General features: G+C 38.2%; 1 protein-coding gene across 3 annotated transcripts in view; it reads right to left on the bottom strand.

Moving 5' to 3' along the window:
- The window catches only part of TBCK (TBC1 domain containing kinase), a 107,702-nt gene extending 82,156 nt beyond the window's left edge, over window positions 1–25,546 (bottom strand). For all 3 annotated transcript variants that reach the window (XM_086463742.1, XM_086463743.1, XM_086463744.1), the window contains exons 1-2: window positions 25,334–25,546; window positions 22,794–22,866 (exon numbers count right to left, since the gene is read on the bottom strand). In XM_086463742.1, the coding sequence (XP_086319868.1) occupies window positions 22,794–22,866; window positions 25,334–25,526 (266 nt within the window). In that variant the 5' untranslated portion in view covers window positions 25,527–25,546. The remainder of the gene's footprint in view (window positions 1–22,793; window positions 22,867–25,333) is intronic.
- Window positions 25,547–25,759: the final 213 nt, after the last annotated feature.

Raw genomic sequence — 25,759 nt, 5'->3', positions numbered from 1 at the left:
CAGAAAATTGTGGCAGTGTAACATAGTTTGCAACAGAAACTGTAAGCTATACCCCAACTAACCAGAACAAAAAATCCCAATCCTCCTTTCTTTTTATTTGTTCTTCCTAAGTCTGCTATAAATGTTCACAGAAAAGTTCAACTGAATAAAAGTTTTTGAAACTCAGCTATTAACTGGAGCTTATCTAGAGGATAGTGTAGAGGCACAGCTAGATCACACCTATAGTCTTTGGTCATCTCAACATCTAAAACAAGAAACAAAGCAAAGAGTAGAAAACTTAATTTTCAGCACATTTTGTTTTACAGCCTTGGAAGCATCAACTTAACCTTCTTTGGAAAGAAATTATGAAGTTTACCATCCAAACCATTTTGACATAACTACATATTTTGACAAAAGTTACCATTTACCATAAGAACTTATAGCCCTAAAGAGGAGTTTCTGTGAACAACTGAATAGGAATTTGTACAGAGACCACCACTATTAGGCTTCCAAAGTACACCCAAAATAAGAACAAAAGGCACAGATCTTATGCCACCCAGAGAGATTCCTTTTAATTTTACCTTCCTCATTTCCCACCCAAGACCCCTTAGAGCACATTTCAGGTCTGTTTGGCAACTTTATCTCTGAAGACACTAGTTTACAAAGTCTCCAGAAAACAAAGCATATCTACTTGTAAAGGCCTGACTTTACATCCCCATTTTTTTTTTTCTTATTTCATTGTTAAAGAACAACATACAATAGCATTCTGGAGAAGGCTTACCACCTTCTCTTGCTGATTAAAAATTTGTGCAACAGCAAAAGGAGGAGAAGTGTTACAGACTATCGAGAGTGAGTCAGCTCAGTTTAGCTGACTAAACACCAACATTAATTTCTTTATTAAAATTTTATTAGCTACTATTCATACCTGTGTGAATGCCAAAACTTTGTGACAAGAGTGAATAACTAGATTTTGACAAAAGTCACAATTACAACAAAAATCTGAGACTAGGGCAACACAGAAATATTGAAAAGAGCTGTTTTAATAATAGTCTAAAGCCACCATTAAGTTACCTTACATGGAGCTACTCTCTAGACTATGAACTTTTTCCTAGGAGAGCTCTGTACTACCTTACACTTGTTCAGAATATATGCTTTTAAGCTAAATTTTAAGCACAAAGGGAATCTATTCTAACATATGTCCACATTACTGTATCTTAGATTATAGCATTTGGAAGTGATTCTCAAGGTCTTAGCAATTCAACCAAAACCACATGGCTAATAACCACAAAACCAAAACAAAACCCCACAACTATCTTGCTCCTCCCTCACTGGTATTTTTTTCTTCCCCATCCCTCCCACCCCGAGTTATGTAACACACCACAGCATCAGACACCACTAGCTGTGTAGTGTTTCCTCCCACTCATCTTTGGGCAGAGAATTAACTGTGGTAAAAAGTTTACTTCACAAGCCTGCAGCTTCCCTGTATAGTTTTTTGCCTGTAACGGAAACATTAACGATAACGGCTGCAAACAGAATCCCCTCTCTCACTTTTCGCACCGCTTCGCAAAACCAGACATGAAAAATAAATCATGGAAAATTCATGTTTCCAGTAAGGAAAGAATTGCATGTGAGCATTTAGTACATCATGAGGTATTTTAGCCCAAAAAGTGTTTCTCTGCGTTAAAAAATAAAATTAAATCTAAAGCGCAATTTTGCGGTCGTTGTGCCCGAGGGGTGCAGTGTGCCCCGGTGGCACTAGGGGGCCTCAGCCACCCATTTTTCCCCACGTTCTCTTGCAATTCAGCAAAACAGAACCCGGGCTAATGCCTGATAGACAGCTTTTGGAGTCTTTGCTCTTCAAGAAAAATCCTCCATTGAGACAAGCAACGCAGGAATGATAAGCATTATTCATTGCACATAATTCTCAGCGTTCTTAAGCTCTTGATGCCACCCTGCTGGGCAGAAGGGTTCAGCCAAGTACGTCACCTTCAAGCTGGAGTATGTATAGCACCTCCTCAGGAGAGGGGGAACTCTGTATAACAAGCTCTTCATACCGCTGTTGCGTATTATCTAGTTCTTACTTCATTTATTAGGTGAAACACACTTTGTGGTTATTACCCACGAGATTTGCATTTAATTCCAAAGAGCCTGACAACAACGAGCACAAGGTATCCCTCTGCTTTAAACTCCCTAAGGCTAAGTTCAACAGCAGCCCCTTGCCTCACTGGAGATGACCACCAGGGCTATCCCCTCACTTCAGTGGGGCCCAGCTGCCTCCCAGTTTCTACAGCCATTGTCAACACCGCAAGCATTGCAACGGGGTTCTGCAAGTGCAAAAGGTGCACTCACGAAGCTGCTTCCAGGCTTCAGGTTAAGTTGACCTTTTAAAAAAGCACCGTAAATAGAAAAAGAAGACACAGTCCTAAGTAAAGAGGACACTTACAACACCCAATGTTGGTGGTGCTGTCTCAGCAGATTCAGAAACTTTTTCCCTGATTATCTGGAAGCCTGTTTTTCAACAGAGTAGCTTGTGTCAAACGATGACACACCTAGAGGAGTTGTTTAGCCATGGGGGCTTTTGAACTGCAGAGGTTTCAGCACCCTCCTTTAACAGGAAGGGGGCAAAAAAACCCCTCACAGCAGCAAAAGCACAAGAAACAACACAGGAGAAAAGGCAGCAAAATGGAAGTGTGGCAGGTTTGACATGAACCATGCTACACCACCAACCTAACTTGAGCCATAATGACAGTTGCATGGCATGAAATACCCTGTTCATTTCAGCAGCTGATGATCATGGTTGTGACTTCGAACTACCGTGAAGCAAATCATTCCACTACTCAAGGCAGATAAGGTAGCAGGCTGTAAGTAAAAGCTTCAAAGTGTGAGACGCACTTCAACAACTGCAGATCTGAAGGGGCACTAGTCATCTTCAGTTTCCTAGCTCTCCTGACAAGACTTGTTTTAAGGTTCTCTTCCTCTCCACCAACAGGAGAAAGAGAAGCAACAGGAGTTTCTCTGCAAAAGGAACACATCACAGACGGAAAAAAAGGCACGACCTCTTTACAACTACCAGCACATTTTCAAGGAGCAGGCTTCATTTTAATCCTCAGTCTGGATACCAACAAATCAGTGGTAGCCTACTCTGCTAGGCTTTTGAAAAGGGGTTCTCTTCAACTGAAAGGATTGCATACTGATGTAAAATCAAACTGCTTGGATTTAATCAGTGCCTGCTTCTTTCTTGTTCGGAGAAGAAAAAAATGTAGCCATAAAAAGGTGCAATTTTGTGTTCCTTCATTCTAGAAATAAAGAATTAAAAGAACATAAGGATTACAACCAATACAGGATTTAGATCTGTAACTTGGAACGTACAGAACCATAGAAAAGGAAGCACAAAGGATAACTAAACTCCTCCCTCAGAAATTAATCTTCTAGATAAGGACAAAACAAAACAATCTCTGTAAGTTGATACAACCAAGTTCAGCCAAAAACCAGCATGGTTGAGAGGCATATGCGTGGCATTTGTGGGTGGAGACAGAGGGAAAACAACTTAAAAACCCACAAAAATGAGGATGGTTTTATTACCTCTGATATTTGTCAGACCAAAAGCTATACCACACAAATGACTAATTTCCACACTGTAATAGTACACAGGTGGCTGCATTGTGCCTCACAAAAAACATTAACTTTTCCACTTAGCAGTCAGCCTGATCTTTAGCCTGTTGAATTCTTACTGTTAAGGACACAAGCCGTTTTCTGGAAGTTTACTTCAGGAATAATGAACTTAACCTGTCAGGAAACAGATGTTTTAGCAGAGTTTCAATCTCTTGTGGTGCTGCAAACCCACTGATGAAATAATCTGATTGCTTAGGACACTTCTGTCACTTTTTGGATTCAGACAAGGGAGTAACAGATTCTTCTTAGTGCACGCACTACAATCTTCCATCTGACCGAGAACAGCTTCTGGGCCAGGGTGAAAGGGAAAAGTTGTACTAGAAGAAACGGACATACTGAGAGTCTTAGATTTCTTCAAAAGGATTAGATATTAACAAACACAAAGAGGGGGAAAGAGGAATTTATCAGGAACCAAGTAAAGACAACAAGCCCCTAAAATAATTAGTGGAGTGGAGAGCTAAGAGTGACCCAGTAGTGACAGACAGTACCTGGGAACAAACATCTAAGGAGAACTGCCCAAGCCATAGGTCAACATAAACACAAGATCAAACAAAAAAGGCTGGAAACACATTTAGAAATTAGACAGTTTATGACAGAAAGGTGGAATTCTGAATTCTTGCACACGCGCACCCCCCCCCCCCAACAATATTACCTATGTATTATTCAGTCTGAATGGTTATTCATTAAGTTATGATTACTAATGGGAATGATAAGGCAGCTGTTTGTAGAAGCAGGAAGCTGGACTCCAAGATAGGATGCTCTAGAAACAAACAACTTCCTGCAACTGATTATTTCCATTTTGGGTAAAAGTGCTGGTTTTCTTGACCCTACAAATGGTCACATTAGCTCAGACCAAAAACTATTTGAGACCACTATCCTGTTTCCAAAACAGATGACAGGCAGATGCCTAGGAGGGAGGGAACACAGAGCAAGCATATATGAAACGTTCCATGGTATTTTCCTGGCTTTCAACCTCTTTAATTCAAGCTTGCTTCTCGGGGGGCAGGGGTGGGAAGTTTGCCTCCTCAGCATCATATCTGAAAATGTTAAAACAAAGTAACCCCTGCAAGACTCAACAGCTCTCGTAACAGGGTACCCATTATTCCAAGACTTTCATCTATGTTCACAGAATATTGCCCATGAGTTACTGTAGAAATTCACAGATACCAAGTATTCTGTTGGTAAGATCTCCTTGTTGTCTATTTTATCATGATGTTCTCTTCATCTTCTCTGTTGCTCCAACTGCCAGAACGCCAATTTTAAGTTTTAGCTTCAAGCAAAGAAAACAATTACTTAACTCCAGAGTATGAAAAGCGATTTTGGAAAAATGCATTTGACAGCCAGCAGCAGTAGTCCCTACATATACCAGAGATTGCTGAAGAGAAAATAAAAATGACTCGATGCATGACATCTTGAATACTTAATAACAAGAGGACTGTAGATCATACAGTTGGAAATCAGAGATGGGTGGGGTCAGGAGACTTGACCTATTAAACTGCTGGAAAAAAAGAATTCCAACTTGAGAAAAGAAACAACTAAGAGCTAACATTTCAGAATTCATGTCAGCATCATGGAAGTTATATGTTCACATAAGTTTCTTTTTCTCCAGCTTAAAAGAAAATTAATGCAAATCTGCACATGAATTCACTGTATTCATCATCTTCAACAGACATGCATTCACGGCATTAACTGGAAATGCATCTTCTCTATCCTTTTTTGGTGCTGCAATAAAATAGTTTAACATGAAAGAGTAATCGGGCATCTCAAAAGATCTCCCTGCCCAGTCCTACCTTCTCCTAGACAAAGCAATCTCCCCTTTTGACAACCTTGACCCAGGCAGCTGTAGCTATTACAGTGTAGTTAACCAGAACACATAGATGTACCCGGACAGCAGTACAGGAGCAAAGATAACTGAGGCTGGAGGCAAAGCAGAGGCAGCAGCAAAATCTTGGGAAGAGGAGAAACATTTCCGGTTGTTACAAATGCATTTGTGGCATTTTTAACCAGTTATGGCCAGTTGTAAATTTCACTTTCTTTTATGCTATTGTAACAGTCAACGTGAAGTACCCAATCCATTTTGCAGAAGGAAGAAAGCTGTGCCTGGAAAGTACTGACAGTGCAATCAACACTTAATGGACTATTTTGAATAACAGTGTTTCATCTAGTGAAACGAACAGAGGTCCCGCTAGAATTTGAAACAACACAGGGCTGGCAGCAGAAAGCGAGCCTCATCACCTACTTAACTGTAGAAAGCCCTGTAATTTTTGTACCTATTGAAGACATATATGTGGATTAGTGTTAAGTTAAGCTTCTTCAATGCAATAGCAACTCAAGGCAAGAGGAAATCAATAACAAGAACTGGAACCAGAACTATTTTGACTTCCCTCAGGCAGGCAGAGCAAGGCCAGAGAGGACAAGATTATGCTGATGACACCATGTTCCAGAGTTTCTCTTTCCTCTGACTTACAACTTATGAGTATATAAACAGAAATGCATGCTTAAGGAAGTCCTTTATCAAATCTGTGTGTCTTGTTCTAACATTGTATTACTGCTGTAAACAAGTAAACTCTAGAGGAAGAGAATCTCAGCAACCAGGATCTTAAGAAGATTATGGCACTGATACAGGAGCAAAAACACTGGTCCTGTTCCAAAGAGGAGTGTCAGACAGGGTCTGCCCTGAGGAAGCACAGAGCAGCACAAACCAGCAATGTCATCAATCACTACCCCAGAACTTGTGAAACTAACACGCATTTGGAATTCAAGAAGATTCATCACAAAAAAATTTATCTGTTCAAAGTGGAATGGAACCAGGTTGTGAACAGATGTAACGTTCCTGAACTCATAAAAGTGACAATATTTCAATACAAGCAAAACTATAAAACAAAGAAAGTGACATTTGCAGTTAGTTCCATTACTTCTAACAATGTGGATCGGCTGTCAGGAATGGTGTGGCCAAGTGGTTACGGCAAAGGATAAAGTTTGGGTATAATCCCAGCTGAGACAATCACTACACTGACCTCAAGAAAGCCATCTGACCCCCTTATGCCTCAACCAACCAGCTGGAAAACTGGATAAAAAGCAGGACTGGGTTGAAAACCAGATGTGCAGATAAATTGGGTCTTCCTGGGTAAACAAATTATGAAATACCCTACATAGAACACAAAGATTTTGATGCAGGTGGGAATGGTTTATTTAGCACTTTATTATGTGTTTGATTAAAAAATGGCACTAGGGACTGAGATTGTAAACACTGCCAATTTACTTGGAAATGCATTCACATTATCAGAATGAAATGAACTGGAACGGAATGCAACAAGCACAGAATACAAGTCAAAAAACCCCGAATTTTATAGGCAGAGTCCTCAGGAAGTCTCTAACTCATGCACAGAGGTATTTCACACAGGATATCTTTGACAAGTTCATATTGCTCATCTGAGGAAACTAAAAAAGTCCTTTCATTCCTCTTTTAAAGTTCTAAGCTGCAAGCATGACTTTAAAAGCAACACAAATGATGTTATGTTTTTATGAAGGTCTCAACTTGTAATGTATGATAAAAAAGTCCATAAAACAATGGATGAAGGCACAGATAAAGAACAATTTCATATATAGAGCAGATTGCACACAAAGATTTTTTAATAGACAGGTTATTTTTCAGATCATTATCACTCAATGATTTAAGTGTATCTGCTCCTCATAAAGCAAAAATTTTAAACCATCACACCTTGAATTCCTTTAAGACATCCATCAATCATCACATAAATTGGGGTAGCAAATGAACAGAGTCCTTTCGAAAAGTAAGCACAGCTTATAAAGCACCATCTCAATGAAAGCCCTAGTGTCATCTGGTTTAATGCACAGAAGGGGAAAGACACATCCACATTACCAGCTTTTAATCTTGCCACTGATTAACTTCTGAGGAGTAATTTTTTGCATCTTAGACTCAGCTGGCTCATATGTAAAAGCTATAATAATAATACTTTTCATTAGAAGAAATAAATAAAAATTTCAATCACGACATGTAAAGATTAGGTAAAGTAGCCTTAATTTAAAAACAGATGACAGACTCTGCATTCTTATCACAGACTATACAGTCTGAGTTAGCTAACACAATAGAACGAGATGCACAGGTGACCACAAGAGAATAAGAGCTAACGGGATGAAAACCAAGACAATGACCTCAAAATATACAATAAAGAACTTAACTTCAATACCGTCACACACACGTATCATACGTGACATTGCCAACATTTCATTAAAGGAAACAACACATCTCGCATTCTCCTCTCTGTCTCCAAAAGCAGTGAACTGGTAAAACGTAGGAGTAGAATCAAGATCAACTGATGTCAGATCTCCAGAAATCTTTATTCTGTTTTCTTTTGGACTTCATTTGAACAAATACATGCACCTTTGAAAGGCCACACATTTTGTGATCAACAATCCTGGCAAGGTCTATCACAACCTAACAGACTCGGGAAACCAATCAGACAACACATAAAAAGCAAATAAGGGAATTAACTGCAGCTAGGATACTCTTCCTTTACAATAAAAGGCACTAAATCAGATCTCCAGATGCTCAGGGGTGTCTTGTTAAGTTAGTTCCAAATGAGACATCAAATCCCATGCTCTAGGCAAAGACTATCATTCCTTCTTATCTGAATGCACCAGCATCTAAATTTCTAGGCATAGGACATGTTAAGTTTCAGCTCTCTAAAGTACAGAGGCCTTGACATTTGTCTATTAAACATTTACTACACAGTAAGCGGTACAAGTAGCAGTATTACCACAGCCTTAAACCATACAATCATTGAAGTAAAAGTGACTTGTAAAGATGTACGATGAATGGTCACACAGGAGGCAGCGCCTATTTCCTTAACCTCCTCCATATTAAAGTAAAAGATATATCTGAAAAACAATTGCTGTTTGCATGCCAAAGTGCTAACTGGCAACTAAGATGAGCGTCTGGCTCAGACCCTATGCTTGTGAAGACACCCAAGTTCATTAGATGTCTGAAAGTGACTTTTGTAGCAAGTAAAATTTGCTTGCTTCCCAAATCCTGCCCTGTCATAATTCTTACATAGTAACAATCTTTTCAGACTTAAAACACCTAGTATTACACGTTTAAATAGAGAATAGATGACAGAAAAACAGTAACAGACCTAGCAAAGATCACGTCTAAATTATCTCAGTTTGGAGAGTTGAGGGTAAAACAAAATCATGGGTTTGGACTTTTCACCATAACCATTGTTACGAAAACAAAACCAACAACTTCATACCATGAGAACCATTAGAAAAGGTAGATGCCTGATTCAGAATGACTAACAAATAATATTAAGAAAAGAAGCCATCAGGTCCACACATTCATGAGGCTGATTTCAAAAAGAATAGTTCTACTACAACAAGGAAGGGGTGGGAAGGATTACAAAAGCTCACAGTTACAGCTATATAGGCAAGACTCTTCTCTCAAAGATAAATCAAATATTCTGAAGTAATCACATCTAAGAGATCAAACTGTACTAACCCGGCATTTTAAAAAACACAAAACGATAGTTGTAATACAATGGCAAGAGTCGGCAACACTGACTTTGCAGTAACAAATTACAGAAAAAGAATGCTATGCATTTCAAAGTCCATGTGATCCCTGTAACTCAGTAGTCACCCACATCCTTTTCAGCATACATGGCAGTATAAAAGGTGGTTATAGACTTGAGAAAGTAGGTATCAAGCACCAAAGCAAGGTGCTCTACAAAACATTTTTGTTATACCTCAGCCAGCTACTCTTCACTTAGCTCATCACAGCACTGCACTGCCGAGGAATACTGCTGATGCACAACTTGAAAGATTCAGCATTTTTCTAAATGTAAGAGTTGAAGAAATCTGTTTCCCTTTCCTACAAAAAACCCTCTGAGGAGCATAAACAACAAAGATGTTGTACTCTTCTTGTTTTGATATCACTTTTACACCAGAAAAGTTAAGATTCATTTAACATGTTAGCAACTTCCATGCAACCAGCAGGCTGTGGAGATCTGGAATAACTTCATATCTGAGAGAGCATTTATTTTAAGGGTCAAATCCCTGCAAACCCCCTTCAAACCAATATCAAAAGGGGAAGCTCTCCTTCATCTGTAAACTTCATACATGCCGTGAGGACATTGTTTCCAATGGCTGAAGTTGGCACGTTAAGACTATTAAATCCAGGTATTGGTCAACACACTCTCTACACCAAAATCCTACCTTGAGGTGGTGATCTCTACCCAGCATTCACCCAACAGAACATAATTTGACTTATAATTCTTTACTACCACTACAGATATTTTAAGACTATTACTAACATAAAACGATGACTTCAATTAGACTAAATTTACAGAACACCACTCTTCCACATTTTTTCCTCAAAAATATATTCATGATTTAAGAACAAATTATACTTTAAAAAAAAGCTTATATCACATATTGCCAGTTGCATAGTGTAATGCAAGCTTTTTTTTTTAAAGTATAATTTTTAGGTATAAGTATTGACCTAATGTCAATTATGGCAACACTATGTTGACCTCACATGTTTAAAGTGCTCTTTCAAGGGGAAGAACATCGCAAAATCATTTTTTACAGTCACCACAATCATTCACTATAGAGGTTTTAAATAGTATGATTTCCACTCTCCCTGTTTATAGTCAGATGATATGTTTAATGATTGCTGAATCCACACTGTGAAACACAAATAGCATTTAATGCCCAGGCATTATTTTCTAACTGAACAAACAGCATTATCAGAAATTATAGTAATTAACCAAAACTGCCCATCCTGTTTTGTTAGACCATCCAATAAACATCCAACAGTTACTCAAAGCTTTCAACACTACATTTAAAATAGACACTACCATGTGCTTGTTCAAAAGCAATTCTGTAAAGCCAGTGAGTCTCAGTAGTGTTTGCATTAGTCACTCAAAATTGCTGCTTTTCAAAGGTGTGCTGACAGGATACTGCTGATTAATTTCATCACTGCCTTTCTGCCTCCTCCCATTAAGAGGTAATGTTGCACAGTTTGCTAGTGTGGTCTTTGCCAGGAAGAAAAGGAAGTGGGATGGGTGGGAGGATATTACCAGAACTGCCTTACTGAGCCACGGTTAACGTAGTGCGTCTTCCTTCTATACACCAAGGCCAGAAGGAAAACATTTTCTCCATCAAAGGCACAGCCATGTACATATGAAAGAACAGTATCAGTGGGTCACCTTAGATCGTAAGTTTGAAGCACTGTCTTAAAACAAATGTTCATATGCTTGAGGTACATTATTTTCAGATACTAAAGTAGCCTCTTTTCAGCCTGAACTGCTATGCCATTCAGGCTTAGCTCAACAGGATGACAGAAGATTCTTCTCCTGCCACCGCGGTCTTTATCCAGACAGAACTCAAGCCTCATAAACTGGAAACTGTAACCTTATATCCACTTTGTAAAGATAACTGTAATTTTACTAGGGCTGAGGATTCCCTGCTACAAGATCAGTGTCGCAGCAAGATTTCTTCAGAAACAAACACCAAGACATCAATATTTTGAAGTTTTTATTCTGATGGAGATTGGGTCATAATCTACATTTGCTCTTAGGAACAACTCTGCAACCATGTCATTACAAGACTACAGGTCTTGTCATACTTTCAACCACAAGCAGAGGAATTACTTTGAGATATTATTACTAAAAAGAAGCTTTCTAACAAGTTTTTGCTTAGAGTGACATTCACAAGAAGAGAAAGTTAAAGATAATTTACTTGGAAATAATGCTTTTGGTTGAGTCTTTTGGCAGAGGCTTTCATGCCTATATTATACAGTTCTTGGCTTATAGCAAACGTCTGCATCGAAACAAATGAATTGGGGAATATCCACAGAATTCCAAGTCTGCTTTAAGCATGCTCTATAAAAAAAAACCCATAAATTTTTTTCCTTAAGCCAATTTGTTTGCATATTAGCTTCCCTGCTTATAAGAACATGCATATGCACAGCATACAGAGAGGATTGTAACAGTGGTTTTATAGCGTTAAACATTTTTTTTCCCCATAAAGAAAAGCAAAACTAGTGGTTTATTACTTTTGTCAATGCTGCACCAGCAAGACAGCTGATGTTGGCTTGTATCAGTTGCTTATCATCTTTGACAAAATGATAAGAGCAGAAGAAAAACGAGATTTCAGAAATCACTAGAAAATAAAAACAAGATAAGGTTGTCCGTTCAGGATTTGATGGAAATTCTGTACAGAAAGGCAACAAATGGCTAGCCATAGCCAAAGTATAGGAAAGAAAGGTCTCCAATGCTAATCTCACTTTTCATTGTCATCATATCAAGTCTGCAGCTCTCTGAAATCAGTGTCTGAAGAGTCAAAATAAAAAAATAATTTAAAAACCCCAACTCCCCCCCCAATACCTAGATTTCCTTTAGTGAATTTTAAACCTGAATGACTTCTGAAGACTACAAAATATTACTGATACCAGACAGGAAAGAATTCACGTCTGCCTTTATATTTTATGATAAACTTGCACAAACTTCAGTTATGTCTAGAAGCCAAATATAAATTAATCACAGAGCAAGCAGGTACTGCACAATCCACTGTTTTCCTTATCTTTGAACCTCTCCCAGCTTGGATAGATGTTCCACTCTTCACTATGCTGGAATTTAACAGACCAGATGAGCTCCTGGAAATCCAGCTTTCATACTCAAGTGTCCAAAGGAAGGGGCGCCAAATCATTAAAATACTGCCTGAATTCAGAGATCATGTATTATGAATTACTGTGTAACATGGTTAAGAAAGAAAATGTTAGTAACAATGGGATTCTCAACACCGCGTTTTCTTCTGAATAAATCCAAATTTTTTTCCCCTTTGTTTGGGGATTAAAAAAGTCCAAAACCACTTTCCAGTGCAGAAAACCCTAAAAGTATCTCAAAACACTCAGATCATAAAAATACAGAGAAGTCCTCTTCTTCAAAGACCTAAAATCTGAAGAACTGAGCTCCCTTTAAGAATTTAGCTTCTCTGAGTACAACAGTCTTCTTGTGCACATAAATTAGTGCAAGAAGCAGCCAAGGAATAATCTCCCGCAGAGATTAAAGATGATTTTGTGACTACCGTGCAAGAATCCTCAGGTGGGGAGAAGGAAGTCTGCATTGAAAGCAGGCATTATCATTCTGTTAAAAAAAACCAACCCAAACACAGACAAAAAGGTTTTCTACGGTAGCAAATGGTCAAGAAAATAACACAAGAACAAGTGTGCAGAATTTTAAGAACTTGCGTGAGGCTATAAATATTGTGCCATCTCACTATAGTGGCTCAGAACACAAAAGTGAGCTACCTCACCGGTACTGTATTTAAAATTAAGAATGTGTAGAGATTACTGAGGACATATGGGGAAAAGTAATTATTTTTCCCCCAAGAAGTACATACAAACACACACAAATTCTTACAAGAACCAACTATCCTCATCTACTTTCAGCATCTTACCTTTAATTCTATGAATATAAAGTAAAGCAAGAACTATGTCCCACAACTTCTAGCTTCCCTTGTTTCACTCTGCACTGAAACACAGTAAGTATTCAATCTTTGAAAATTAGTTATACCTGTCAGGAATTCCGAGCAACTAAGATGAAAAGGGGAGAGACTTGACTGTATTTACAGGTTACTATGATAATCAGCAAAGGGGATACATAAGCTACTTACGTAGGGCCAGCTCACAGCTTTTCTGTGGCTTACAGAAAAATGAGCTTTATTTAAGTTAAATGAGAACAGCAACCTTCAATTTTGTTTGCAGCAGAGAACTTAGGGCAACTTAGGGAGTTCTACATCAAGACCTGAGTTTGGATCAGAGCATACTTTTAAAGTATACCCTTCTGATCAGCCCCTCCTACCATGCCTGATTCACATAGTTTCAGAGCACACAAACTGGATTTCTTTTAAATGAATCAGAAGGTAGGACCCAGAACCTTGTCTGTTGCCCTGCAGATGCTAGCGGGCATTTGGTCCAAAGCAGACTGGAGCTGTATGGAACCAGCACCCCTAAAGGATGTACAGCATGCTTTGCTTTAGACATCTGTTCCTACTGGATCACATTACTTGCTAATAAAGACAAAGCCTGAGAAAGGTTCCTATTCTTAGTACGTGTCATCCATCTTTTTTTACCTCATCTACAGTAACGTATGCTCCTGGGTTTCACAAAGATGCTGTGGGCCAAGGGGAGTACAGCCAGCCTACAGGCTGTCCCCAGGACTGAGCCAGCTGCCAACCTCAGCCAGTATTTCCAGTACACACTCCTACCCGCAGCACCAGGAGGGCACAAGCAGGGGCAAAAGCCTGAGCTGCAGCTGTCCACAGCTTCTTCCACCCCAGCCAGGGAGTATTCATGGTTAGCCTCTCAGGGTAGAGGCCTCTTGTCCTACTGCAACTGAGGGCCAGGTATCGAGCAGACATTTTAAGATCATACGGGTGCTTTCTTCCATTTAAGGTTACAATGGACAACTGCATCTTTTAGTTTATTTATAAGGAAGACTTATATCTATGGCATGAGAACAGTGTTGCTTTATGTTAGCCATGCTGACTTTCTCCTTCCTGCTGCAACAGAAGTGATGGGTCCCTAATTTCATTATGCAAGGAGATGAATTCTCTCGTCCTTTCTGCAGTGGCCCAGGTGGATCAGAAAAATCTCATCCAGAATCTGACCAATGAAAATTTTTAAAACAAAAGCTGAAAATGAAGTGTAGTTATTAATGCAGTTAACATTACCGCAGCTGTGTGGCAGTATGAACTGAACTGACAGCTCTAGAAATCGTTGACTAGCTAACAATAAATAATGCTGTCCTTGCACCCAGACAGGATTGATTTTTTTTGTTATTAATTTCTGCAGTTCTGTGAAGCACTGCCAGTTAAAAAAAAAAGGGGTGGCGGGGGAGAACAGGGCAGGCCTGTTGGCTACTTCTTCATAGAGTAGCTGCAGAGGTAACACACTCTTATTAACTTTTTAAAAATTAAATTACATTTAAAAAAATTAATTTCCACAAAACAAATATAAATACTAACTCCAGTGAGTACAGATATTAGCAGGAATGATAACTAAGTATACTTTCTGTTTTACGAGTTACTGGATAGCAGGAAAAGCCCTTAGAACTTTGTAAAACCACACTAAAGCATTCTTTTTACAAATTGCTCAGCCTTTGACAGAAAGGCTGCACTTTAGGCATCTCTGCATGAGAAGATTAAGGATTAGCAACAAGCCATATTCCTAATTAACCCCCTGCCCCACCTACCCACATTTTATAAAGGTGCAACAGAATTTTTAAAGCTATGAACAAAAATTGCAAAAGTGCACAGCTCTTCTCTTAGAGCCAGGCATTTCCCATACATGAGTAGACCTCGCAACACTCTTCTTTTAAGAAATGACTTCGCTGTACCATACTTTTTAAAAAAAATTTAAATATCTAAGGTTAAAAGCCATACCTAGGTCCGTTTCAGTGGTTAGCTCAAAAAAAATCCGGATCCCTGTATCAATGCTACAGATGTACTCAAAAGTGAAACAGAACAGAAAGTTCCAAGAGAAGAACCACCTGCAAATGCAGGTGATCAAAGGGACTTTGCAACTAGGCCAATAAGCAATGGTGCTGTTAGGAATTTCATAGCTAACAAGTAATACTCCAAAAAGCATTAGAAGTGCATTACTTTGATCTATATCCCAGTAAGCGTCATCACAACAGGCAGGAGCCACCTATCTAGAGAGGCTAGTAAAGTGTAGCCAAAGCAAATGCCTGTGACTATAAATTTGAAATGTATTAATCAGCATATAATTAATAGTAAATTTCCTTGCAAGTGATAGGAGAAATGTGATCACCAAAGGGCCAAATAGAGATGGATATAGTTGCACGTAGGAGGAATCCACACAACAAAGGTTGCCAGACAAAAGGACAAGAGTAGCACAACAGACTGTAAACATGCAGGACATACTCCCAAATACATAAGAAGGATGACTGGCAAAACATAAAACAAAACAAGCAGTACTGGGAGTACAGGAGACCAGCCCTTGCTGGGGGCTGGAGAATGGTGATAACAAAAATATGAGGCATTAGCTAATAGTAAAAGAAAGATCAGTCCACACTGGTTCTTACTTTACTCAAATAGCTCTCAAGCCTGATCACCTTGACTTCCAAGAACCACCAAGGGCCATAGCTACCACTGTTAACTGTACAGCATCAGCTCTGTGGTACTATATACTCACAGATAATTTACAATACGTGTTAAAGACTAACAGTTTTGTGTACACAGTAATAACATGCATGAGTTAGCAAGATGTGCGCTTTTAATGAATGAAATTAACAGTTTTAAACCTTAAAACTAGCTTGATGTGCCATCCTTCTAAACACGCCCTTCAGAGCACTCTCCAATTCCTTGGTATCTGCCTAGCTATAAACACACTCACAAGTGTATATGTTCAATCCCAATGTTCTGTCCGCACACGTACCTAGCCATCTGAAGGCCCTGTTGGTTCAGGAGCCAAGCAATTTAGTTAACTTAGCGCTGTGCTCATGACACAGCGCCCACAAAATTGCAAGGCAGAGAAAAAAGGGCTATACAATGTTTCCCATAATATTATATTCTGTAAATCTATAGTTTCAAGTCTGGCACAACACTGATGTAGAGACAGTATAGGACTAATGCAGCTTTTAGGCACAAAAGCAGCTAGCTTGGAGTGAAGGCACAAGTCTGGGTCTATTTGCACTGTAAAACAGAGGAGCTTGAACGGAAGGAGAGAACATCCATATGCATAAAAGAAATTATCTCAAACCACAATGACGTTAGAGATGTTTGCAAGCATATCAATGCATCTAAACAAACCAGCTGTCTGAACCATTCTATAATTCTATTCTATTCTCTCTAGTGACAAATGCTCCTCTGAAGACATTGTTCAGTAGTTCAAAAAGCAATAACTTGCACTTTAAAAATATAATCCCTTTCTAGAAGTATGTACTGTATAACAAGTTTAACAAATGTTAGCTCTTCCTTTTTTTCCTTCCTGAAAGGAGGATGAAATGTCAAACGCTGTATTAAGTTAGAATAACGATATACTAACCGTATCTTGTTCTCGCAAGACTACAGGCAATTTTTTTTCTAAACTATCATAAATCAACATTAAGATTAATAATGTGGCTTAAATCCAGTAAGATTTGCACAGTACAAATTTGACATTTGGGTTTTCAGCCATTAGCTCATTAGAAGTAGTTGCTTATTTATGCAGAATGGAATTTTAACACTGACCCTTACACAATTCCTTGCCGAAATATCTCTGCAGGATGAAGCCACCCTCCTGCTGAGGATGGCATTTGCTTCGTTTGAGAGAAACTCAACATCCTCTTTCACTAGATACTGAAGACTCAAAACTCTCTGCCACTTTTGGTCTCAATTAACTCAGCATAACTCATCTTCAGCTCAAGCTCTGCAATAGTGTTTTTAGCACAGAAATCTGTATGAAGTGTCTACAAGCAACTACAGATGCATAGTAGAGCAAAAGGTTGAAATATAGTTACACACTTTTTCCACATCTACAGACTTTACACTGTATACAACCATCGCATCTACTTTTTAATAGCAAGAAGCAGAGACTATCACAATCTCAAACAGTAGGATTCTTCTGTTTTCTTTTTTCCTGGAAGAGAAGAAGATAAGAAATAAGCATGCACTCACTGTTACTTTTCACACATAAGGGAGACACGGATACATGTTCTGGGATGTCTTTGTGCTACCATCAAATGTTGCAACCAACTACACAAACAAAGAATTTGGTTCCATACCTACAAAGGTCAGACATCAAGAGCTGTAATATTCACCTCAACTACCACATGAAAGCCTTTTCCACTCCAAACAATTTTTTTCTCGTTGCAAGGGGAAGGGCAGTCACAGGAGACAACCTATGCCAAAAGGAATGCTACAGGAAGATTTACAGTCAGACTAAAAATTGCTTATAGAAATAAAAAAATACTCCTATATGAAGAAAAGCATCATTGGACAATATATAAACAAGTCTGGACTAATGGCTAATTTTTCATCATAGCTTTGGAAGTGAAGCATTGGCAAGAAACTAAAGAAAAACTACAGACACTAAATGTCCAAACTATAGACTCTCATACATGCTTACAAAAAAAAAAAAAAATTAAGTTTGTTTGTTAATGCTACTTCATTTTACTACTTCATCATTTACCCTTGCTAAATGCAGCCTCATTATGACATATGGATTTCTCATGTGAAATTCCAACACAGACTTGATTCAAAGCAGAATACACTCAGCCCTTGAAGTTCTGCTCATATGCAGCTCTTCAAGTCAAATCATGTAAAACCTTCAGCCATTTGATGACTTGCACCTGTCTCACAGTATTTTTGAAGAACCCCTGGCTATTCAGAAATTGCTTTTTCCCCCATCTAAAAATCTCTTCTGTAAGACAGTTTCACTTCAAGTTTGCCAAAAGCACACTAACAGCAAGGATGGCATAAAGAAATCTAATCCAATCAACAAGCAGACAACTGTTTAATATCACCAAATAAAATGTACTCATCCATATCAGTCAGATCGTGTTTTCTCCAAACTAGTAAACAGCTGCAGACACAGTCTGCTTCCCATCAAATGTTCTGTGTATAACAAACTATACCTTGTATCTCTGATGGTTCACTAGTAATTTTTCAAAACCATGACTTTCAAAACATATGACAACTATATTTTATTGAAGAAAAGAATAGGCTTAGACTGCCCAAGCCACAAATAGAAGACCAATCCAGAAACTCTATTGTAGGTGCCAAAAGTCTGCTGAATGTCAGTATTTGCTGGCATTTTTATTATTATGAATACAAGTGCAGACCAACTTCTTCAAAGAAGAAACACACTTCAAGCATTACAGAAAAAGAAAACCTTACAACTCCTATTATAACAGCACAGCAACAGAGAAAATAACTCCTTTAACAGTGTCTGGAAGAGGTATCCCAAAGGAGTAGTTGCAAATGTGTTTAAAAGACAGAGAACCTTAAAAATAAATGCACATATTACATTCTGGTCTGTGGTATCAACAGTGCTAAAATAACTAGGAACTTTCAATTTCTAATAAAATTTTAACTGTCACAAACATGAAAACTACCCTTACTGAGATTGCTGAAGTACAAAACTTCTACCCACCATCATTTTTTGTGACTTATTTTCAATTCATTCACAAGGAAAAAAAAATCCTTGGAGGCGCGAGAAGACACAGAGGAAGCCAGACAGACTGAGACACACTTCCAAATCTCTGAACAGTAGTAAACTATTATGACCTTAAATCAGGTATTTACTATTTTTGCTTGGCTAGGTACATAAGTTCCTAGCCCTTTAAAAATCTAACTGACTCAACATACTTCAGAGAGCTGATTTTGCACTAATATGACTGTTATAAACTAAAATTAAGTGTATACTTTCTCTGACTCAGAGTAACAACAAACAGGATAATAAATCGGCAATAAAATAAGCAGGAAACAATGACCCAGACTACAACCTCTCAGACAGAGGACAATGCAGACTGGTCTGGTAAAAAAAAACAGGACATCAACAACTAAAATTCTTACCCTACCCTATCCTATCCTAAAATCCTTGTCCATCACTGCAGCCTGACTTGCTTGTGGCACACAACTCCAAAAGACCTCCCCTGCTATTATTGTGATTGGAATTAATGTCACTTTTAGAAACATTAATTGTAGTTATGATGTCCACATGGTTATCCCCTGAACAAAACACTGAAAACACTAAAGAGCCGTATTCAATTCCTTTTCCGCACCTGGTTACCTATGGTAAGAATTGCAAAGAGACAACCGATTTCATCCATTTGAGAGTTCTTGAGAGTTACCTGATGGAGTTTTAACAGCAGCACATGCTCCTTCTAGGATCCCAAACATGCATCACTCAAAAGAGAAAATAATCTGGCCATAAACTACTAAACACTTACTTGCGTTACACTTCAAAAGTGAAGTTGAGCATGTCAACTTTGAGGACAATGAGGACAATGACGAACCATCTTTGTCAGTCCTGGAGACTGCTGTCACAGTATTGTTATGTAATGAATGAATTCTTGAATATATCACAAATCCAAGTTCTAGAAAATGTTTGGTGGTAAGCTCAGTAAAATCACTGCACTGTGACAGAGCAGATAAGGTAAATGCTTAAAGCTCACATTTCCAGTATTCAGCTCCTATGTGCAACCGATTTACTAGAATTAGAAAACTTGACGAAACTCTGAGGTTAACTGAACAAAGAACTCAGCTGCATTTCTTTTTTAAAAAATATAATTCATATATTAAGGAATGTATGCTACACTTGATGCATGACTTCAGGAAAGATTAACTGCAAATAACTACCAAACAGCTGTATGGCTTGTTTTCCAGTATGTATGGAAAGACAGACAGTACATAATGTAATGTCTTGAATTTCGGCACTAACATAACAGAAGATTTCCTGCTGATTTTCTATCAGCTTGTGGTACAGGTGCAAAGGACTTAGGTTACTGGCAAGAGTAAGGAAAATTAATCTAGAAACCAGAAGAGCAACTTCTCACATTCCATAAACAGTTTATAAAATTAATTACAATAGCATACACATCGACTCCGGATGTGTAACCAGCTATGCTATCATTGCCCAATACAATCAGAATACATGGAAAAAGCCAAATACTTCCCTCCAAAGGTAATTGATATAGACAGATCACATAACCAATAACTGGGAATTAGTCCATCCAAGTTATTTCTGGAAATTTATGGGTCTCACAAAAGAATAAAAAATGTCTGTTTTCATTAAAAACCAGAAGTAGAGGGAAAGCATCAGTCTTGCAAGAAACTTCATTTGAAGTGGACATAATTTATCTTTTAGCTACTACTGCAAAAGCTGTAATTTACAGTAGATTAATCACTAATGTCTCTTAAAGCTATGAACATACACACAGGCTGTATTTTAGCCCTATACCTCAGGTGTTACAATTTCCTGAAGAAATCCCAATTGTCTCATCAAAAGGAAGATCAGACAGTAGAATAACTTATTTCAGTAAAACCTCTCTCAAGCCAAGAGGAAAAAACAAAGCCAGGCTTTATGCATCTGCTCTCCACTGAGCCACCGCCCATATAGCTGAGGTAACTGTCACAAAGTAACTCCTCTCAGCGTGTCAAAAACCCAGAGTTGCATACCTTAGGAAACTATACAAAAACGTCTCAAAGATCTTTCTGGATGCCATAAACCACATGCTAGTATAGAGGGGCATAACAGATGTGCATACAGACCACAACTGTTATTTGAGAAAGCTTTGTTTACAGATTTTGATAGAGAAATATATTCTTTCCCCCACCCCGGGAAAAGACATCTTGCCCTTTGCAATTTTAAGGCTGCAGGATTAAATTGCAACAGAAGTTGTCAGAGAATCTACGTAAGTATACTGTATCAAGCAATTCAGAGCAAATTAAAATAGCTACATGCATGCTTTTCCAAAAACCGTCAAGAGGCAGCAGTCTGGGCTGCTTCTCAGCAGACACCAGATACACGTGTTCAAAGAACAGCATGAGGACTGAATGAAAAAGGAAAGAAATGAGCTTCTAATGCTTTCTTACTGGAACTGTGCACACTAGGAACCTGCTGCAAAACTGTATGAAGGGCTATAAAATGTATTACACATGAAAAGCCCTTTACACCTAAATACCTCTCTCTCAAGAAAAAATGGAAGCCGTATTTGCCTGACGTGAGGGTGACAGAGCACTGGCACAGGCTGCCCAGGGAGGTTGTGGAGTCTCCTTCCCTGGAGGTATTCAAAACCCACCTCGATGCGATCCTGTGCAACCTGATGTAGATGAACCTGCTTTAGCAGGGGGTTGGACTGGATGACCTCCAGAGGCTCCTTCTGACCCCTACCGTTCTGGGATTCTATAGTCCTCTGCAACATATACTGTCATACAAGCTTAACTTCACAAAAATCTAACACACAGGCACAGGGTATTCTGCATTTAGATTTATCTCTGTCAGAAAGCACTGCTAGCATCCTATTTAGGGGCTGCAAGGCTCAAAAGGCTACAGATCCACTATTATCTTCCTTACACTCATCTAATTTCAGATGACTCACAGGAAATCTATCTGGATAGTACGTTATCAAACACAGCCCACCTGAGATGCCTAATGTTAACTGGGGAGACACAAGAATTTATCAATTAGTTTACTGAGTAAACATCATCTCTACACTTACATGAATATCAAGAGATTAAAATTAATGCTTGCTATAAACTTTTCAGAAACTGGAATGAAGATACTTCGGATGTCTCTAAATGCATTATATATTTATACATTTGTGTGTTCTGGAAATAACCAGTTAGCCAACAATGCCTTGCTATCCCAAATGGAAATAATATTTACCTTGTTCCACTCCTCACATTCTCTGTGTTACATATTCTTTAGGACAAAAGACCACTTCTTTGCTCCAAAGGTAGTGGTGACAGACTTTAAAATTACAGTTAACACTTTTAGCAACAAGTCTGATGGGGATTTTGTTTGTTTGCTTCTTTAAAGATACAGCTCAACTACTCTATACATCCTAGTACGAAAGCAAATATTCTTGACATCCAGCCTTTGGAACTGATTTTGACCAAAGCCTTGCTGAAGTGATTACATTAATCCAAATTCAAACCACTTATTAGCACCCTGGCATACATATCTGACATCCTGTCCACTTTCTAGTTAATATTTTAATTAATTTCTGCATATGAAAACAACACACACCAAATTCTGTCCCTTCTAATGAAAGCTGTATTTCATTACCTGGCAGACGTATCATCTCCAAAGATACTTATCCTGTCATAGGTCTGATTTTTATTTTTAAAAAGAAACTCCAAAACTACTATTACAAGACAGACAGGATTTTATGAGTTACAAAGCATTTCAGTTGTAAGCAAGTTCCCCATCACTCCTCTAGCTTTTAGACTCATACAGAAATAAGCACTCCCTCTTTCAAGCACAATTTTTAATCTGATAAACAATGTCTTTAGGTTAAATTACAATAGAGTAAAAGTTGAAAAAAGGTCCAGGACCGCCATAGATGATATGTGAAATTACGGTTAGAGGATCTGAGTTTAGCTTGACACCTTACCTGACTGGCTTGCTTTCTCGTAGCAAATCTTCCAGACTCTTTTCACAGTGTTCAGCTGCCACGACCAGTCTCTCTAATTGGAAAAGAAAAAAAAAAAAAAAGAGAGAAGACTAGAATCCAAATGAGACAATGGGAGTACAGACTTCTCAGTCTACCTATCTGGCAGATGTTAAAGTATTCTGACATATTGTATAGAAAATTACAACACTTAAATGTTAAATATGCACAACTTCTGGATATCATCATGATTTTCATTTATGAGATACAGCAGATTATCTTTCCTCTTTCCTCAGGCAAAGCACTGTCAATACATCCACTCAGTATACAAAAAATGTTGAACCCCTCAGCCAATGTCAGTCAGACTTGACTTCTACAAATTTGCAAAAATCTGTGGCTGGGTTGATGACAGAGAGACTCAAAGTAACACCAGCTTTGTGAAAAGGGACTCAGAGCATGCACAGGTGTTTCAGTCCTGATGGGCCAACTAGCACATTGCTAGCTCTAGTGCCTCTTCCCCAACAAATAGCTATAGGACTTGCAGGGGTCCCACATGTTCCGAAAATCGATGAGCTGGCTCTGGATACAGAGGAAAAGACAAAACAATCATTGCACTGAAGACCGCAATTATAAAGTAGGAAAAGACAAAGGTGTAAGATGTTACACGGGGGTGCGAGGTAACGCCTAAAGAAGCTAGGCTTTGCTACTTCCACTACTCATAGAACAGCTAGTAGTAAAAGTACAGACTGAAACCAAACCAAACTAAACTATTTCAAACATTTTTATAAGAAGACTGTTACAGTAGGATAAAGATGGAAAATACTTTGAGGAACACAACTTATCACATTAAAGCTGGAAAGCTTGTTACTCAACTTTTTGTTTCTCCTTTTCGAAATCAAAGGACCACTTAAGCTTTCTTTGGAAGAAGAAATCCTGGGATTGCCTTCTACAATGTTAGCAAATAAGTAGTTTAATTTTACCAAAAAAAAAAAAAAAAAAGAAAAAAAAAAAAGAAAGATTTCAGTTTGAATGTTATCCTATTACTTTTACATTTCCCTTTTGAGTGTCTTTTTGGGGGTAATGCATACATATAATTAATTTTTTGGATTGTTTTCCTAGTCTGCTTTCATATTTCTCTGTAAGAGCAGAACAGATACAAGAAAAATAATATTAAATTACTATGCTTAGGATTGACAAGTGAAAAGTTCTGCCAGTATCAGAAATACAAAATTTGCCATCAAATTTGCCCTATTATTTGAAAGTGATTAACTGCTATTCTAACCACTAGGAACAGAAGAGTGTCCTGACTCCATGGTTAGATATTTTATTTGCTGTCCTTCAAGTTAATCAGCAGCAGATATTTTCTCCTTCATATTTGTACATTCTCATAAACCTTTATGTTATTGACTCTTCATTGTCAAGAAGGCCACGTTTTCCTATTTCATCATATCTTTTTTTTTTTTACTAAATGTTACATTAGCTAATGTTTCTTAACCTTTCATCCCAAATGGTATTGTAAGAAAATCCCAGTTGCTGTTTCAAGAGGTACTAGCAAAACCAAGATGAAAATTAATAAACTGTCTAGATCTCCTGACTGCAGAAAATGAAAAATTTACAAGTTTAAGAGCAAATAAAAACACACAAAAACCACCCCAACCCGCAGAATACTTCAGTGTTTGGAGTTGGCAATATCCTCATTTTCTAAAAATGTGAAATCCTATCACACTGTATTCTAAAGGGGGAAAAATTACTTGCTGGACTTTGAGACCCTGTAGCCAATCAAACAAATACATACAATGCCCTTTCATATGGGAACACTGATAATTTAGAAGTTAAAGGTGGCAACCACTTAAATTGTCACAGGTGTTGCAGCCTTTTTGTGGAAATTGAGTGCTGTACTCCTGCTGAGCTTGCAACAGAATAAGATCATCTGGAGCAGAAAAAAAAAAAACAACTGAAGCCTTATTTGACCTAACAATAAGTGTGATAACAGTTACCAAAAAAAATAAAATCTGTACTAGAATGAAGTCATTGTTAGTGGGAGAGATCTTAAAGACCTTGAATAAAAAAAAATAGTAAGGGAAGCTTGCAGCCAAGACATAAGATAACTGAGACAACAAAACTCACTGCAAATCAAGTACAAGAAACCTAACTATCACATGAAAATGTTCATGAGATTAGAACATAGGTGTAGGAGCTCAGCACCAAAATACAGTTATTTCTGTGTCCCACACAAAGACATGGCACTGCAATTGAGTACAAGAATTTTACAGCGAGATATAAAAAGAAGTTCTTAGTTTTTATAGGTCAGCATAACATATAACAAGAGGACAGACAACTAACCTCTGCCTTGAGTCTGTAGAGAAGAAGCAAAAGCACCAGTACTGCCAGGCATAGCAAAGGCACGCAGTCATTTTAAGACTGAAAACCAGTCACTTTCTGGCGCTATAATGGCAATATTCTGCTCAGTCACCTTTAGATATATTGTCACAAAAACATAACTCTAACCATACACAAAATTTGCTTATTAAACAGATACTCACCGTGTTTACCTCTGGTAATGTCAACGTACTGGCAAAGCCTGGGATGGGTGATTGTTTTAAGGATCTGAAATCTCCCCAAAATTTTGATGGAATTAGGTGTCAGAGGAAGGCCATTACTTCCACAAACATCATGTGGCAGAGCTGAGGCAAAGAAGGTGGAGGCACCCATCTCAGTGTCTTTTAAAGGAAACATCTTTTTCCACACAATCTTAAGACCTTTGGAGCAACTTGCGTACCTTAAAAAGAAAACACAGAATAAAAATTTAGCTGCAAAAGATACAGATTCTTGTGGCTCAGCTTACTAGTTGTTTACTAAATAATGCAATTAAATTTTTTTTTTCCTGTTATGGGGGCATGGGATGTTTTTGTGTGATGAACACTATAATAACAATAGTACAGTGCTGCTGCATCATAAACACTACACTT

Source organism: Leptosomus discolor, chromosome 4, assembly GCF_034619465.1.
Source record: "Leptosomus discolor isolate bLepDis1 chromosome 4, bLepDis1.hap2, whole genome shotgun sequence".
NCBI classification, from domain to species: Eukaryota; Metazoa; Chordata; class Aves; order Leptosomiformes; family Leptosomidae; genus Leptosomus; species Leptosomus discolor.
The sequence above is the reverse complement of the archived record's forward strand: the minus strand, read 5'-3'. Positions and strand labels throughout refer to the sequence as shown.